The sequence below is a fragment of the Ornithodoros turicata genome, chromosome 7, assembly GCF_037126465.1.
Source record: "Ornithodoros turicata isolate Travis chromosome 7, ASM3712646v1, whole genome shotgun sequence".
Classification (NCBI taxonomy): Eukaryota; Metazoa; Arthropoda; class Arachnida; order Ixodida; family Argasidae; genus Ornithodoros; species Ornithodoros turicata.
In genome coordinates, this window is record NC_088207.1 from 45,721,365 (window position 1) to 45,737,725 (window position 16,361).

The 16,361-nt window shown below is 45.7% G+C and overlaps 1 protein-coding gene across 1 annotated transcript; it reads left to right on the forward strand.

Annotated features, from left to right (window-relative positions):
- Positions 1 to 565: 565 nt before the first annotated feature.
- On the forward strand, positions 566 to 16,314 carry LOC135401269 (uncharacterized). Its single transcript, XM_064633553.1, has 3 exons — positions 566 to 663; positions 12,756 to 12,888; positions 13,692 to 16,314. The coding sequence occupies exons 1-3, from the start codon at positions 624 to 626 to the stop codon at positions 13,933 to 13,935; spliced, it is 417 nt and encodes a 138-aa protein (XP_064489623.1). The 5' UTR covers positions 566 to 623; the 3' UTR covers positions 13,936 to 16,314.
- Positions 16,315 to 16,361: the final 47 nt, after the last annotated feature.

Here is a 16,361-nt window from a genome sequence, read left to right on the forward strand (position 1 = left end):
GTTATTTCGTATGAGTTGCCAACAGACCGTCTTTTTAACATTTTCCCCCATCAGCACGGAGATCCACCGTTAATCGTCTTGCTAATCATGCTATCCATCCAACGGTATCACATAGTGTCAGCTTTACCGTAGCTTCCTTCCAGGAGGAAATTTAAAGGCACTGGTGATTCCTTGTTCCTATACCAGCCGTCTTCGCGAGCCACACTTTAAAGGGACTTCCCTTCAGCTACTTAGCGCATTAAAAATTATCAGTGGACAAGATAAACATTCTTCCCCCACCCTTTCAACGTCCCAGCCGTATCTTCCTGACACTTGAGCTGCGCTTCCTCGAAACGTGTGTCCCAACATGCACGCGCTGAGGACAAGACGTTGTGCTTGCAGCCGAGTCGTTCGTCGACCGAAGAGAAAGAAGGAAGAGGGTTAAAAAAATGTGGGCGTGGAGGAGAGGGAGGAAATGTGGAAAGGAGAAGCGATCACCGATGCGGAGCGCAGAGATCCGCCGAAACGTCAGTTCAGGACCGTCTCTCTTGAGCTGGTGGCCAGCGTTCAATGGCGTAAGCAGACCTCAGCTCTTTCTCCTGGTTCTACCTCAAGTAAACGATCTCGTCCGCTGGTTTACCAACATGGATCTGGCTGTGCTCTGCGTATTATGTTCGCTACTCGGTGAGTGAACACCACTTTGTGGATGGGGCATCTCAGTGAATTGTTCTCTGTAAGCGAGCATCGACAACTTTTCGCACTTTTGACCACCACAGTGGGTAAGTTTTTTGCTTTGGTGCATGGGGCGGTATGCTTGCAACCTTGAGGATACTCTGAGGATATTGTTCGTAATTTGGGGTGTGTATAGCTCCGACAGCTGTGGGGTAGGGTCTCGCGCATAAATATGTGGCAATATAGTTTTCACATTCACCTTTTGTGTGGTGGACCACGGAGCCTCCGGTACCTTCCGAAAAAAACAGCCCGATCTACAGCGGCTGCATTCAGGATCCTTTTTTTATTTTCTGCTCTCCAGCCTCGTGATGAGTGATATGTCAAGGCTGGTCGCTTGTAGCAAGACATCCATACAGACAAGACACCTCATGTGTGGATATGTGGATGACGTGCGAAATGGGAGCACCAAGGTATCCAGCATACAACAAATCGGCGGAAGTCTAGTGCCTTAGGTCTAGTCTGTCCATGCGCCTACAACGCGTCCACTCGTACAGTTCTGAAGTCATCAGAGATCAGCTGTATTCTGTTATCCTAGCCCCATTCATATTTTTGACGTGGGACATGTATGCTTGTGTCGTTTGTCCTCTGGTCTCGATCTATTAATCCGTGATTTCGCGGGGGCTTGCTTTTTTCTGTTTTCCTTTCTTTTTTTTCTTTCTTTTTTTTTGTAGTCATGCCCAGCCCCACACATTTTGGAGTAGTCAGACCGGACCCCGTGGGTACTACTAACATCTCCATGTGTTCCATTCTAAGCTAGTCTGGTCTGTGTAACCCACGACTATTATTTCCTTACTTGCTTTGACCTGCCGAAGTTCTAATGAATTTACGAACGGTTCCCGAATTAATATTCCACAGCTAAACATATCGCAAGGCAATTAGCATGACCAAAGACCGTCAACTCGTTCGACAGCGTCACCAAGTAAAAGCTAACTGCTTAGTGCAATTTCTGTATGTCTTGTTTAAAATTGTACCGCTCATTGTACACCAGTCGCATTCGTGTCAAATGTGCTCGCAAACATTTACGGTACTGTCTCTTAGAAAAATGTTCCATTTCCATAAGATTTGAACGCACGCTGAAAAGAGAGCTGCCATCATAATCAGGAAGCAGCGCCGTTTCCGTGAGACAACACGAACAAAGTGAGCAAAGAAAAGAAAATCCTCCGATTTTTTTCCGACAAGCGCGACGGCCCAGCGCTTTTCTGTACTTCCCGTCTAAAGAAGAACAACCGAAGAGTTTAGCTGTGTGGAGAATGTTCGTACAAGGATACGAAGCAAAATTTTAGGGATTTGCGTCTTGTTTCGACTGTCTCTCAAGTTCTGAAAAACACCGTGAATCTAAACATGGAAATTTCTCTATTTGCTATTTGTTTAAATACAGTTGCGTTTGTCACGAGGGAAATACTTACTCCAAAAGCAATAACATGTCATCTGAGAGACAGAAACAGTTCCTGACACAACTTATACTCCGCGCACTCTTAAAAATGAACTTCACCGCATAGCACCCTCCTAGCCAACCATAGTCTCGAATGATATCGTTATCTGCCCTGATTTGTTGAAAACGGGAGGCGTACGCCCTTTTTGTGAACTTATGCGGCTCATAATTGTCACAAAAAAAGGCGCACGCCTCCCGTTTTCAACAAATCAGGCCAGATAACGATATCATTCGAGACTATGGTTGGCTAGGAGCGTGCTATGCGGTGAAGTTCATTTCTAAGAGTGCGAGACAACGTGAGAGCTGCAGTCACAGATGTATATCTCTGCCAGTGGATAATGTAGTGCGTACACTGAGAGTGGCGCATACTATAGAAGAAGCGGGACGCCAGGAAGACAGGGAAGTCGTTTCACATGTTTTGTTAACGGGAATATCTTATTACGTTTTTGTCCCGAAGTATACACTCATAGAAGTGAACTTCACCGCATAGCACGCTCCTAGCCAACCAGCGTCCCGAATGACAACGTTCTCTCTCTTGATTTGATGAAAACGGGGGAGGGGGCGTACGCCATTCTTGTGGCAATTATGAACTGCATAATGCCACAAAAATGGCGTACGCCCCCCCCCCCCCATTTTCAGGAAATCAGCGGAAAGAACGATGTCACTCGGGATGATGGCTGGCGTGGGGCGTGCTATGTGGTGAAGTTCACTTTTAAGAGGCCCTCTTCTGTGTGGCCGACAACGGCGAGCCGATTAAGACATTACCCCCTCCCCTCCTCATTTTTAAGAGTGGATATAAATATATATAAAACGTCTCGCCAATCTCTTTTCAAGAGTTTAAGCCACACAATGTATCCTACCTCTGTCTGTTCTCATTATAAGCATAGCAACGCTGGTTCACTGGATGGTGTTTCCAAACTTCACTTCTCTCTGACCGCAACCCTAAGTACTCTGCGCAAGTACTCTGACCGCAAATCATCTCTCGCTTTCCTGATTGCAACTGAATCACCGAAACGTGGTAAAGCAATAGACCTATCAGGTGATGTAACATCACTTTAGACAGGGAGAACGCCAGCTCGTACTATACGTTCCGTCGCCTGCCCCCTTAACCGGGCCCCTGCAATGAAGGCCACCAACGCATTGTGAGATCTATTGTATAGGCAAGACCTACTAAGCGAAGCCTTGGTGCGAGACACCATTTCACTGTAACACTTCATTTCGTTTTCTTTTGCTTCGACACTTTTCCGAATAGCCTACGCAAATTGACGTGCGACACCGCAGGACACTCAAGTCGCGCTGCAATTTTCTTTTATTGCATGTGAGCTTGAAGTATGCGTATTCAAAACGGGATTACGTTCCAGTTGTTTACCGAGCAGTTCTCAGATTGTGAAACTTCTGAGCGAAAAAAAAAGAAAAAAGCAGACGCATTGTCATGCTTGCGCTTGTGCAGTAGCAGTTCTGTTTTACTTTCTGTATGTGTGTAATACTGAATGCACGCGGGCATCATCGCCAGCACATGAATAAAACACTGTCCAGCAGGTCTTGTCTGGACTGCGTTAGTCGCTGAGACGTCCAACCTTTAATTTAGTTTTCTCAGGCTTTATCGAGCCAGTGGCCTATCTTCAACTGAATACTCTCGTAAAATAAATCATAATGACCATCATGTCGATCGTGTATGTACAGTGTTTCCAGACACTGGCCTTATGTTTGTACTACGTAAGAAAAGGAAAAGGAAAACTTAAATATCGACGAATGAGAGTTTCAATTGTAGTGAAGGTGAAACTTCCGTTCCAATTTCTCCCGCTGGAGCTTCAAAGCTGACAACCTAGGCGAAGCTCTCCTTTAGAGATAGCAGAACCATGACAAGATAAAAAAGGAAGGTCGATGAAAAATTTCACTACATTTATTTAACCCGAGTCGCCTCGGTCGCCGATGTGCTGTATTCACAGGGTAGAGCACGGAATCAATGACTTCCTGTAGGCCGCAGCTTACTACCTCGAGACAGGTGGCAATGTCTGCCTATTGTCCACCAGAATGGTCGTGGTGACATTTGCTCCACGATAGCTTGCGGCTGAAAGCGTGCCTTTGACACACACACATACACACACATTTCTTCATACCAAAATGCCACTGAAGTTACTGAAAAAAAAAAAATCCTTGCACATTTGCAAAACAGCAGCAGGAAGATATACTATACTGTTTTCCTTGCATACTCAGTCTCGGTTGTCACCCGACGTTCCAAAATATCTCATTCCTGCAAAACCAGTAGGGTATCTCGCCATTCTCTCTTGGCGGACAATAACAATGAGACGAGACCGACCATTTTCCTCCGACAATCCATTGCGCATGCGCAGCGAACCGAAACGCAAACGTGACGTAATGGTAGGCTCTGTTTATCCAGAGACCGTCGCAGCGAAGAATGGTCACGTTCTCGCTTTCCCTTCCCGCATGACAAAATACCCATCTCCACCTACACATCCCTTCACTGCAGCACCCTGGGCCACGTCTTTGTTTGTTCAGGATCGGGCTCTGATGCAACGTTTCAATTGAGGATTTCACAGAAATTTCTCTCTCAGGTTCTTTCCCCCGTCGGGCCCTGCCTTGCAGCATCTTTTGCATGTAGGTCCACCGATTCTTGCTGGACGGCGCCCGCTTTGTAGCATTTTGATATGGCGGCCATGCTCTAATTATCCTATCGTTCTTTTGCACTAAAAAACAAACAAAAGAAAACACGTCTTGTCAGCGTATAATAACACAGAGATGCCCCTACGCCCGTCATTCTTGTAACTATACCATCAAGCGGTCGCTTCTTGCAAGGTCAAAATCTCGTCCTTGTCACACGTCATAGGCAACGTCATTTTGAAGTCGTGTGACTTGGTCTGCCTTATATCCTGTTTAACGTTTGGCGACGTATTCCCATCAGCGTAAAACCAAAGGATGATTGTACTTTGACAGTGTAAATGGTACGGTGCTCCTTACGCGATATGGTTGCTTATTCTTCCGAAGTATGAGTACATCGCATCGGCTCAGTGAGTCTTGGAGCCAGTGCTGGGACCACATCTTTGGGAGTGGTCAGTATATAGTATGAGTCCTGATTTGCAAATATAGAGTGAACCCTCGTTATTATGACCATGGTCGTTCCCGAAAATTTTGGTCATAATGCGGAATTGTCATATTAACGGGGGATATTTGCAGAGGTTTCACTGCATTGTTCCCCAGGAGTATGGTCGTAAATCGCGTATGTCAGATTATCGGGGGTCATATTAACGAGGGTTCACTGTACGACTATTCTGCGAGGATATCGGGTTACCGGAGTCGAAAGAAGTTACAGAACGACGTATAAGAACATCGATCGCGTTGCTCGTTGACGCTTACATATGTGACCAAGACCTGTCCTTGCGTTCCTGGCATTTCAATTCACCCTAATGGCCACCCGCAGTCACAAATCCATTTTCAAGCGCACGCCAGAAAAGTTCGTCCCTAAACTGACGGGTTGTTCCTGTTGAAACAAAATATATGCAGACCCGAACTGTGGCAATGAAACGATGAGTCCATGTAGTGGAATGTTAACTGGCGCCCCATCACTTCGCTGTACATTTAGCTAGGGTTTCACGGTAATCTCATTTTCTATCACGCTATCGGCCTTCATACACCTATAATGAGTTTGCAATGGCCGCCACAATCTCCATACAATAGAAAAGCATTCCGTACGTGTTGTTTCTATTTACGTCTTCCTTTTTTTTTTCTTTTTTTGCGAGTGGCGTACGGCATACAACAACTGAAGTAAAGCTGTATGTCATGCAACACAAAACACTTCTGGACTATGTTTATCTTTCTTTTAGCGTTTCTTATCATCGTGTGGTTTCCTGCATTGACAATTGTGCTTCTCCGTGAAATGGACTGTCTAAGGTTAACGAGTCCCGTGCTGGAACGGGCGAGGCGTAAAACGTCTCCCTTTAATGTTAGAGGTGGGTGATGGAAGGAGTGAAAATAGTGTCAACTGTCTGTTTTGTTGCTGCGTTCTGCGGACATATCTATTACTCGCTGTCAAAGGTTATCCGTACACTATAGGAGAGGCCCGCGACACATATTATACACGATTTCCTTTTTTCTTTTTCTTATTTATTGCCCATTTCGGTTAAAATGTCTTAGTTCTTAGCGCCCCGGAGATTGAATACGATTGAAAGAAACTAAAGGAGCCGGTTGGTACATATTCATTCGGAGGCGACAACGGTTTAGACAAAGACTAACAGGCACAGAGACACGCCGCAAGCACGTCGACATACCCGACGTGTCTCTGTGCGTGTAAGTCTGTGTCTAAACCGTTCTCGCCCCCAAATGACGGTTGTAATGTACGCCCAATGTGCATGTGGGCATGTGATATTAATGTCAAGGCCACGAAAAATGTGCTGACTGCTGCTCCGACAGCACTCTCGCTGAAAAACTCATTAGTACCACACTAAGCAGCACTGGTCACACCTAACGCTGCTCTTGTGCGAACCTGTTCCAACGTCTTACCGCAGGTTAATACACTTTTATAACTTTGAACCCTTTTACATTTTAATATACTTTTAACGACAAGCAGACTTTCTTGTCCTACATACATGGGAAGTGTTTCGCGCCAATGTTAAACACTTCTACGACTGGGTATGCGACACGTTCTGTAACGGATATCCTCGTTGGCATATGATATATTATACTAATAAGGAATGCAGCTCCGGCTCGCGCAACAAGACACCGTTTCAGTGTATTGTTTGTGTGTATATGATTAGCAGTAATCATATAATATTGTGGACACATCCGGAAAAACGTTTTTCTACTGTACATGAAAACACTAGTATAGAAGACATCATTTCATTTCATTTCATTTTCGTGGGAAATGAGTGCCAGGTAAAAGGGGAATAGGATGCCTGGAATTAGGACTACATCCGCCACACATTTGAATACAGCCTCACGTGAGCACTGCGACTGCCTGTTGCTACAGACGTTTCTTCCTTGAGCTTCTTTGTTCTCACGCAGGTGGCAATGACCCAAAGAACAAGGAAACAAAATTGTCACTATATACTCGGGTAGCATGCGTCGCTCGTGATCGACTTGTTTCATGTGCGATATTCTGTATCCCCGAGAGAAAGCCGAGAAGTGGTTGCCATGCTTCAAGGCCTAAAAATGAGTGTGCAAGGCACCAATACAAACGTCTTTCTAAACTGTGATCATTAGAATATTCTACCAGCTTCTAGCAATATCTTGTCGTTATTCCGCCTCGAATCAGCCCAATCTACCCTTTTAGCTTTCCAATGAATGGAAGACACAGTTATATAATTCACTTTTGTCTGGTGCGTCCCGATAGCCTACTATTTTCGATCTCCGAAACTGAACTCAGCCGAACAGAACAACCACATACTGATGGTGACGGTGGTGATTGTTTTTCTTCGCAACTCAACTCAACTCAACAGATGGTGAATATCTGTTGTGCAGTGAGTGCAAGCAATCAGACGGAGTCAATAGAAGAGTACAGCATCAGATGTCTCCGTCTTTTCGGAGTGCATCGAGCTAATTGTGAATAGCGGGTCAAAGCCGCACGAAACCCGTAAATTCCAATGCCATTTGGTGCTGTCAGTGACATTGGGTTTCATCCGAAGAGACCACTTTAGAAAAGGCAAAGAAAGCCAAGCACGTGCCAACGTGTTTGCTTAGGGTCGCTAACGACATGCCTATATGGTCGACTGCGTGCCCTAATTAGCATTTGTTTCCCGGTATGGCGAACAAGGACATCCCACAGTACTTGGTCTGCAACGTCACAACTACCGTGTGATGAATTAGCCATTAGTTGACACTGAAGACCTTAACTGTAGCTTTATTTCGTTTCAGTGTCGTCGTTATTTCTTATAACGCATTTGTGAGTAACTGCAGCAGTGAGTAGAGTTAAGGTTCATTTGCCACATTAGGCAACAGGGCGCATAGAGAGTTGTTCCTTTTTAGACATGTTTAGGTGACGTTATTCTATAAACTGTTCTCCAATGGCAAACCATTTTAAAATTCAGCTTCCTTTGGATGTAGTGTGCACATAAAAAGTGCTATAGGGAATTTATCGTGTGTTTCTCCGACGTGAAATTCTTCGAATCACATCTTCGAGGACCCGATAACTGCTGATAATTACCTGAGAGCATCGACGTGAAGGCGATGTTGTGGACCACAAATCCCAGCCGCCACTGCTATACGTTCAGGCCCTAATTACGTGCTCCTTTCTTTTCTCCTGTGGCAATAAAACTTGAAAGTGCTTCAACTCCGCGTTCTTAGAAGCTAAGCACATTATCCCATAAGATTATACAGATATGCAGTTCCGTGGGGGAACCCATACGGGTATTGTATCGCATTAAACTTACTTTTGCAACGGTCTTGACAGTACCGTGTATTTGCCCGGGTTAAGATCAAAGTAGAAAGAACTGGACTCCATTTATTTTTTATTCATTTATTACAATAGCTCAAGAGCCCTATTGTGATATTGATGCGACTTACATCGGTCTTGCTTTGTTTTGTTTTATGCAGTTCAGCTTTTGAAGTTGTAACAGTCGCATAGTCACTTGATTTCGCAATACTATTCCTAACAGAATGCATTCAACGCAATTCCCATTGCTACTGACGCTATATTTTTTTTTTTAATTCCGTGTTAGCGCTGCGAAGCAACTGTGGCTATGACCGGCGCTATAGAAAGCTTTGATGGATCTGTGCGCTTGAATTCGCAAGAAAAAAAATTCGCACTGAGGAACCAATGAGCGCAAAAGGTTAAAAACATTTCGACTGGCGATGTTCACGCTGAGTGTATACGAACAATCCCTCACGAAATCCCTCACGGTGTTCGTCCTTCATGGGTGAATCATAGTCTTGCGTGTAAGCCGATCATTTCTTTTGACTTCTGTTCAGTGGTACGTTCAAAAGCGCATCGCTCCAAATATCTTTCGTGGCTCTTTCCAGTTGGGCTACATGTCTCGGGCCACTGCTCGAAGGTCGCTTCTCGCTACTGCTGCGCTCTGGTTAACCTTGTAGACCAGGTGCGCACACGCAGAGAAATCGCCCGTAACGATAGTCATGATGACTCGTGTCCCGAAACTGATAAAAATATATTTTAGACAAAAAAAAAGGAAAAAGAAAAAACCGGACACAAAGGAATGGGAGCTCAACTGCTTCGAACTACTGAGCTCACCTTGACGTGTTGACAATGACTCATTTCCTTGTGGAAGTGTCTAAATGCGAGGTCTCCTAGTTCTATATTATGCCGTTCCTTTCTTTCTTTTATATATATTTTTAGTTTCGCTCTATTTCTAATTCTGTTTGCTTCAGTGAACTCTCCCTTCCAAATGATTTTCATGGTTTAGGTTTATAAGACAACAACGCTTTTCTGCGTTGTGGACGTACTGCTTGCGACATGCTATCGACCCTTATCCCGCGTCGTTCATCGCCTCATCATCAGGACACATCTCATCCTGCCCATTGCGCCTTAGGGTAGTGGGCCGCACCTCATGTGGCGAATTTCCCTATTCGTCATCATTAATTTATCTGTTGTTGTTGTTGTTGTTATTGTTGCGACATGCTTGTCTGAAATCGACAGCTCGCGGTTCATCCAATCTGAAAAGTCTCCATACGTTGCATGATTGTCTCTTCTGACTAAGAAAACCGTACGGCATATCCCCCTGCCCACCCTCAAACACAATAATGGCACTACTTGTTCAGGGGCGGCAAACGCAACATGGGATGCTGCACCTTTGAATAAAGATTTCAGACAAGTGTGTCGCAAGCAGTACTTTCGTGTCGCTATGTGCCCTTCTAGCGCGCTTGTTCTGGCGTGAGTACGTTCTTGATGGAAAGCGCACTTGAGTGACAAAGGTCATAAAGCGTTATTTTTAAAAATGTCCGCATGGCAAAAAAACACAAAGAGTGGCAGCTGCTACAAAGTGCTGCGTGCTTCGAATTTCAAAATAAAAACTGTACAGTAGAATGCCTCGGACGTGCTGTCACACGGGTTCTTCGTGGCCTGCTGGTCTGCGCGCATTGTATTGACGGACCCAAGTTCTAACTAACGAAGAATCCTCAATGAATGTCGCACCATGTCCGAGATGACAAGCGACAGAGCAAACACAATACAAAAGCTTACAAATAACCAACTTTTTTCAGGCTTTATTTTTTCACCCACAAACGCGTTTTGGAGTAGCCAGTTCTGACTGGGTCAGGACTAACCTCCCCATATTTTTCTTTCTTTTTCCAATTCAATCCAATCCAATCCAATCCAACCAACAATGAGACGGAGCTCGCAGGACCTCGCCACGGGAAAAACTTGCACCTTGTGGTACTCCATAAATGTAAAAGGCTGAGTCTGAGCACACAGAGGAACGGCACGAACACACTGTGTTTGTGGTCCCTCTGTGTTGCCCAGACTCAGGTGTTACGATTATGGAGTTCATTCACCGGCTACCCTGCACCTACGCTATTTTGTCAGTACCTTCTGGTACCGTTGTTTGTGATTCCAGATGTCGCCAGCTTCCTCACGCCGCTGGTGACAGTTCGGCTGCGTGCTGGAGATGTTATCTTGCAACTGTGATGACGCACGTACTACTTCCGTACTACACGGACGATTACGTGCAACGTGGTTGGGCGTGTTTTCGATTGGTGCACTCTTAAAAATGAACTTCACCACATTGCACTCTCCTAGCCAACCATGATCCCGAATGACAACGTTCTCGCCCCTGATTTGTTGAAAACGGGAGGAGGAGCCTATTTTGTGCCGTGCATAATGGCACAAAATAGGCTCCTCCTCCCGTTTTAGCGCTACGCGTGTTTCGCACCGTCGCTAACAAAAATGAATCACGCGTCCCTTCTGAACGCTGTGGCGGAAGAAAGCCAAAGGTACAACGGTGAGTACCTGCGAAAAGGTACCGCTCACGTGCAAAACATTCATACTCATGAACCCATCAGACCGCAAATAATCTCGAAAGCCACGGTTCGTCGATCGAAGCATTTCCTTGTAATTCGTGACTGATTCTCCCAATGGACGCCCATGCGGAACTCAAAGGACTGATATGCTAGCATGAATTATAACTTGCTGAAATCACAGAGCTTCCAAACGTTGGATCGCCATCGGCAGGAGCATTAGCAAGTATACCTCGTTCTCACGTGCCTATGTATTACTAAGTAACGTGGGCAAGCGCTTCGCAGTTCAGCATGCACGTTGCTCTACGTTGCTCCAGACCTTAGCTCACCAGACCGTCGGCTTCCTTTCAGTGCTCGTTCATGCAGTGTTATCGTACCCCCTTATAACAGTCAAACACAAAAGTGCTCGCTCGGTTTAACCGTACTGTGAATGGCAGTTCGGTTGCGAATGACACAGAGTACTTCCTCTTAAAGAAAGAAGTAACAAGTTCACCGACCAAAAAAAAATTAACTGTCTAGCGTATGACGAATAGCAGTGTTGTTTCATTCTTAATCATTCTTAACAAAGAACTAACAAGCAAGCCAACTGGTGTACAGATTGCGAATACATTTACATACCTTTACATACAAACACACACAACCAACTCAAAATTGAGTTGGTTCTGTGTGTTTGTCCCTTGTGCTCACCAAACTCAGGGAAAAGTGTTCGCAATCATTCCTCTTGTTTGTTGTCTGTCGCCTATAAGGTGTCGTTTGCCTTACAAAGACTGCTAACGTTTTCAGCATACATTTTAAGAATCGGCGTTCGTGTGGACTCAACCCAATCGCCAATCCGTTACGAAGGATTACGTTTCGTTTTTCCTCGTGTTAACGAAGACCTCGTTCGACTTGACGACAGAAGACATCAGCCTTGAGGCATCTTGACGATATCGAAAACATCGCTTACCTTACGCGATATCATCGATAATGCACCTGCCTGACCAATACTACCCACCCAAAACGCGTTTGTACCAAAGAAGCTGTACGTTATATTTTCCAGGAAGCCATTACGTAATGGCGTGCTGCGTACTTTCCTCCTAGAGGGGGCGTTCGAGATACAGCTTCCTCTTGTTTCGAAGGCAGGAAATAAAAAGTTCCGAAGGCAAAGAACGAAGGAAAGCAAGCCATGCAGGGCAGTCCGGAATAGCCCGCGATGATCGGTGAACCCCCACGATAAGACTGTCAAGATGCAATACGCCTCGGTGCCTTTTTCGGTTAAGCTCATGACAGCAGTACAGTGATCGTTCATGCAGGTGAAATGAACCTGGCGAGACGGTGAAACAAAAAGCGCGCAGAAACTGAAGAAACGCGACGGCCTGGAACGGTCAAGGTACTTGAAGGGTGCGTCGGGACCTAAGTATAGACCACAGGGTGAGGTAACAGTAGCAGCATAGGTGTTTTGGCCGAGCGTTTAATAACGGTATACAGCATAAAGGTGAAAACTTGGTTGGCTTCATTTTAAAATGAGGTATATTTGTCAAGTACATATGATGAGTTGGAGTTCCATAATTGGAGCATGGCGGCAAAAAAAAAAAAAAAAAAATCCATGACCACTATAGCTTCTATGGCGTGCTGTCCTGATAATGTATGGTTTCTAGTGAAAGTGTCGTGTGGTTCTTGTTAATGACCTACTTTCTTTCCCCTTTTACAGTTGCAGTTAGGGCAGAGTGCGAGACGCAGAAGGCGATTGAGCAAACCGACGCCTGCGGCAGTGCTTTCAAGAGCCACCTCCAGGAGAAACCTTTTAACAGATCCGATCCGGAGGATCACAAACAAGCATGCTGGTGAGTATAGTATAATGTGTTGCTTCTACGTAATAAACACAGCAGAACGTTACGCACTACCAGCTCCCGTGGCATAGTGGTTAGGATGATCGCTCTCCACGCTGAGACTGGGAGGGGACACGGGTTCGGATCCTGTCACCGGCTGTGCTGTCTGAGGATTTCCCTGGGTTTTTCGAAGACTTTCCATACGAATGTCGGCACGGTTCCCCCTGAAGTCGGCCCAGGCCGCATACTAACCCACCCCCCTGTCCCTCTCTCCTTCCTGCTGTCCTCTCTCAATCTGTACGCCGCTCATAGCCACACTTGCTTCGCGGCGCTAACACGAACTTTTAAAAAAAATAAGAATGTTACACAGCGTGAGCTTAGTTCAACTTTACACGTAAATCAATTGTTTCAATACAACGAATTTGCTACTACGTTGCACGAGTTCGTTCTCAAGAAAGCTATGGTACGGGTTGGGACAAAAGTTTACGGAACACGGGAGCGACGTACTTTTTCTTCGGTGCGACACCCTAGCGGCTGCCGCAACCGGATGAGTTCACTGTTTTGGAGGGGTGGAAGGGTTTGCTGTTAGCGACACACAGTGGTAGTTCAGTGTCGCTTGGGTGTGCCTCGGAGGGAAGCCACCGCTGTGTGTCGCTCACAGCCTACCCTTTTACCCCTCAGAGACAGTGAACTCACCTGCTTCCGGCGGCCGCTAGGGTGTCGCACCGAAGAAAAAGCACGCCGCTCGCGTGTTCCATAAAGTTTTGTCCCAACCTGTACATCATGGAATTTCACTCCTCTGTCTGCTTGATTCGCAGCTCCTTGGAAGAACTTCAAGAGTGCCTTGAAAGCGCAACAATGGAGTCGGGATGCCAAGAAGAAGTCGCCCCATTTGTCGAAGGACTCGCCGAGACGGCGCGGGACCTGATTGGGAACGTCTACAGCATCCCGTGTAATTACACGTGTTCCGCTGGCACCAACACACTGTTCCATAGCTCATGTCGCGTCATGTGGATATTCTCAACAGCGCTCGTATTTATGTTAGGGGCGTCGAGAACATAACAGGACATCCTTTGCGTAGGGCTATTGCAAATGATTCGAAAGGTATGATGTTTCTACAGACACAATGACTGCAGACAATGCCTTAGAAGATAATTCGACGGCAAACGTCCCCAGTTTCATATACGACATTACATGCGGTACCAAATTCGTCAAAGTGCCTTCCAAGGAGCCACCAAGACACGGAACGGAAGACACGACGAACAATGTGTGTCTGATCGTGTGTTTCGTCCGTATTTTCGAGGCTCCTTACAAATGAAGATCTTGTCAAAGGTCGTTCTCAGTATTAGGTTGGTATCACGGGGCTTGGGGCCGTATTCTTAAAAGACTCTCAAGTCGACCCTCCACTCGAGCTGCTGCTCGTTGAGACTAGTTCTGTGCTCCAAAAATCGACCTTGACTCGAAACGCCCTCCGAGCGGAAGAAATCGTTAGCGCTTTCCACGAGTACCACACGGTAGAGCCACTGTTTCCTTGAAGCCCAATGACTCCTCAAGTGGAGGAACGCTTCTTTCCTCCACTCACTAGAGTCCACGCGAGGTGCCCAGTCAAGGATCGTCTAAGAATACAGCCGACAGAGGATGCGTCGTCGCCTCAAATCGCGCGTTTGTCTCGCGTCGCATGCAGAAGTAACTGCCACAATAGGTTTGTAAAACAGTTAAGCGGTTGATACTGTAGCTATGAAATATATGTGTACCTCATCATAACAAAGATTGCGGAGAATCTCTCGAATTCGACAATTATGGGAGAGAACGTGTGGACAGGAACCTGAGGTGTTTGAAACGGGTTTTGACCTTCTCATCCAGGGAAGCCCCTTACCTACAGGTTTGCTTCTATCCCTACCACCAGAAGTTTACTTGGCAAAGAACGGTAAATATAACGCGGCAGGTAGACGAAATACCCAGTGGAGAAGCCCCCTAAAAATGGAACAGTGAGTGGTCTCCTACTCGTAGATATGAGTGACTGTCTATATTTCTTGCCAGCTTGCTGCCTTCCGCAACAAATGTGTAGATGATGTGCGTTGTAAATAGGGTTCCGGGTTTTCAGATTTAACCGTTATCTAAAGTTATTTAAAGTTATCCGGCTTTATCCGGAATACTCCGGTTTGTAATGTTCCAGTAACCGAGAGCTCTGCCCCTATGACTGTTTGACGGGGTTTGTTTCCTTTTGTGTCGAGTTTTTTTCGATTCGGGGGGTACCACGACAAGGAAAGGTGGGTCTCTGGACCCAAATCTGCCGTACAACGAGTCATTCACTTAACAATGCCCAAAGCATCAGTGTAATGTGGCTGAACTTCATCCTTGCCTAGAGACACTTCGACATTGGGATCATTGAGTACCGCACCCTATTTAATGACTCGCTACTCGGCAGGAGGGCATTTTCAGGGCGCTCGAGTCTTGTCCCAGCACTGCACTCTAAGAAAAAAGCAGCAGAGTGTGGAGTAACTGCATCTTCTAGTCCCCTAGACTGCTCCCCATTTTAGTCCCCTAACCCCGACATTTACTCCCCAGGACAGCAAATCGTCACTGAACTTCACAAATGGTCTTCCGAATGCAACAGTCTACGTAAATATGTGCTCTTGGTCAATTCGATGGCATTAGACGGTATAACTGAGCCAACTTAGCAATTTTTCACCCACACAGAGTAAGAAACAGTTAGTGCTTCTCTCTTCGCAAATTGTGCCCTATGTGTGTCGCAAGGTTTTATATCACCCGATATATCACGGTTGACGGTTTAATTCAAAGTATATTCATTGACGCACACGAATTATGTATACCTGCGACTCTTAGAACAGAGCGTGAAATGCAGCCCCCCACTCAGTGACATTCATTTTATACCGTGCATTTACTCCCGAAAGGGACTATTTTTTGTGGCAGCGCATTTAGTCCCCAAAAGGAGCAAAATAACTCCTTCTCCTTTTTTTTTTTTCTTAGAGTGTGAAACTGACTGGAAGATCTGCCGCACCACACTGAGCGTTTTGCAAGGCACATTCTCATTCTTTTTCTAAGTACGGCAATTAGCAGTCGTCGTTTTCCTTTTTTTTTCTTTTTTTTCCCTCCGACTATGGGATATATTACCTCAGTTCCAAAAGATAAACTACGAAAAATTCCCAGAAAATACTAAACTCGAAAAACACCTTCCCGAATATGCAAAAAATAAATACACAAACTCCAGAAACCCGGAACCAGTCATCAAGTGCCTACAGGCGCCTGTCCGCATGCTCTCTGCATGTGAGAGCGGCACAAAATCACTCGCTCAGATTTTTTATGTTTTTATTTCATCGTGGTGTCCTACTGCGCACTGCAGACTGTTGCAAAGCAGCTACTGTCTACCGCTCTCTGCATAGGATGGTTTCTGTCAAAATAAATTATTTTTCTTCGTTCCCTTCCTAAAGGCGTGTGATCTGTATGACTGGTAAACATGTACAGCC

What these genes read in the sequence shown, in the direction of transcription:
- LOC135401269 (XM_064633553.1), top strand. Translation starts at nt 624, where the DNA reads ATGGATCTGGCTGTGCTCTGCGTATTATGTTCGCTACTCG. An exon ending in CGTATTATGTTCGCTACTCG is followed by an intron (nt 664 to 12,755) that starts GTGAGTGAACAC and finishes CCCCTTTTACAG; the next exon opens with TTGCAGTTAGGGCAGAGTGC. An exon ending in GATCACAAACAAGCATGCTG is followed by an intron (nt 12,889 to 13,691) that starts GTGAGTATAGTA and finishes CTTGATTCGCAG; the next exon opens with CTCCTTGGAAGAACTTCAAG.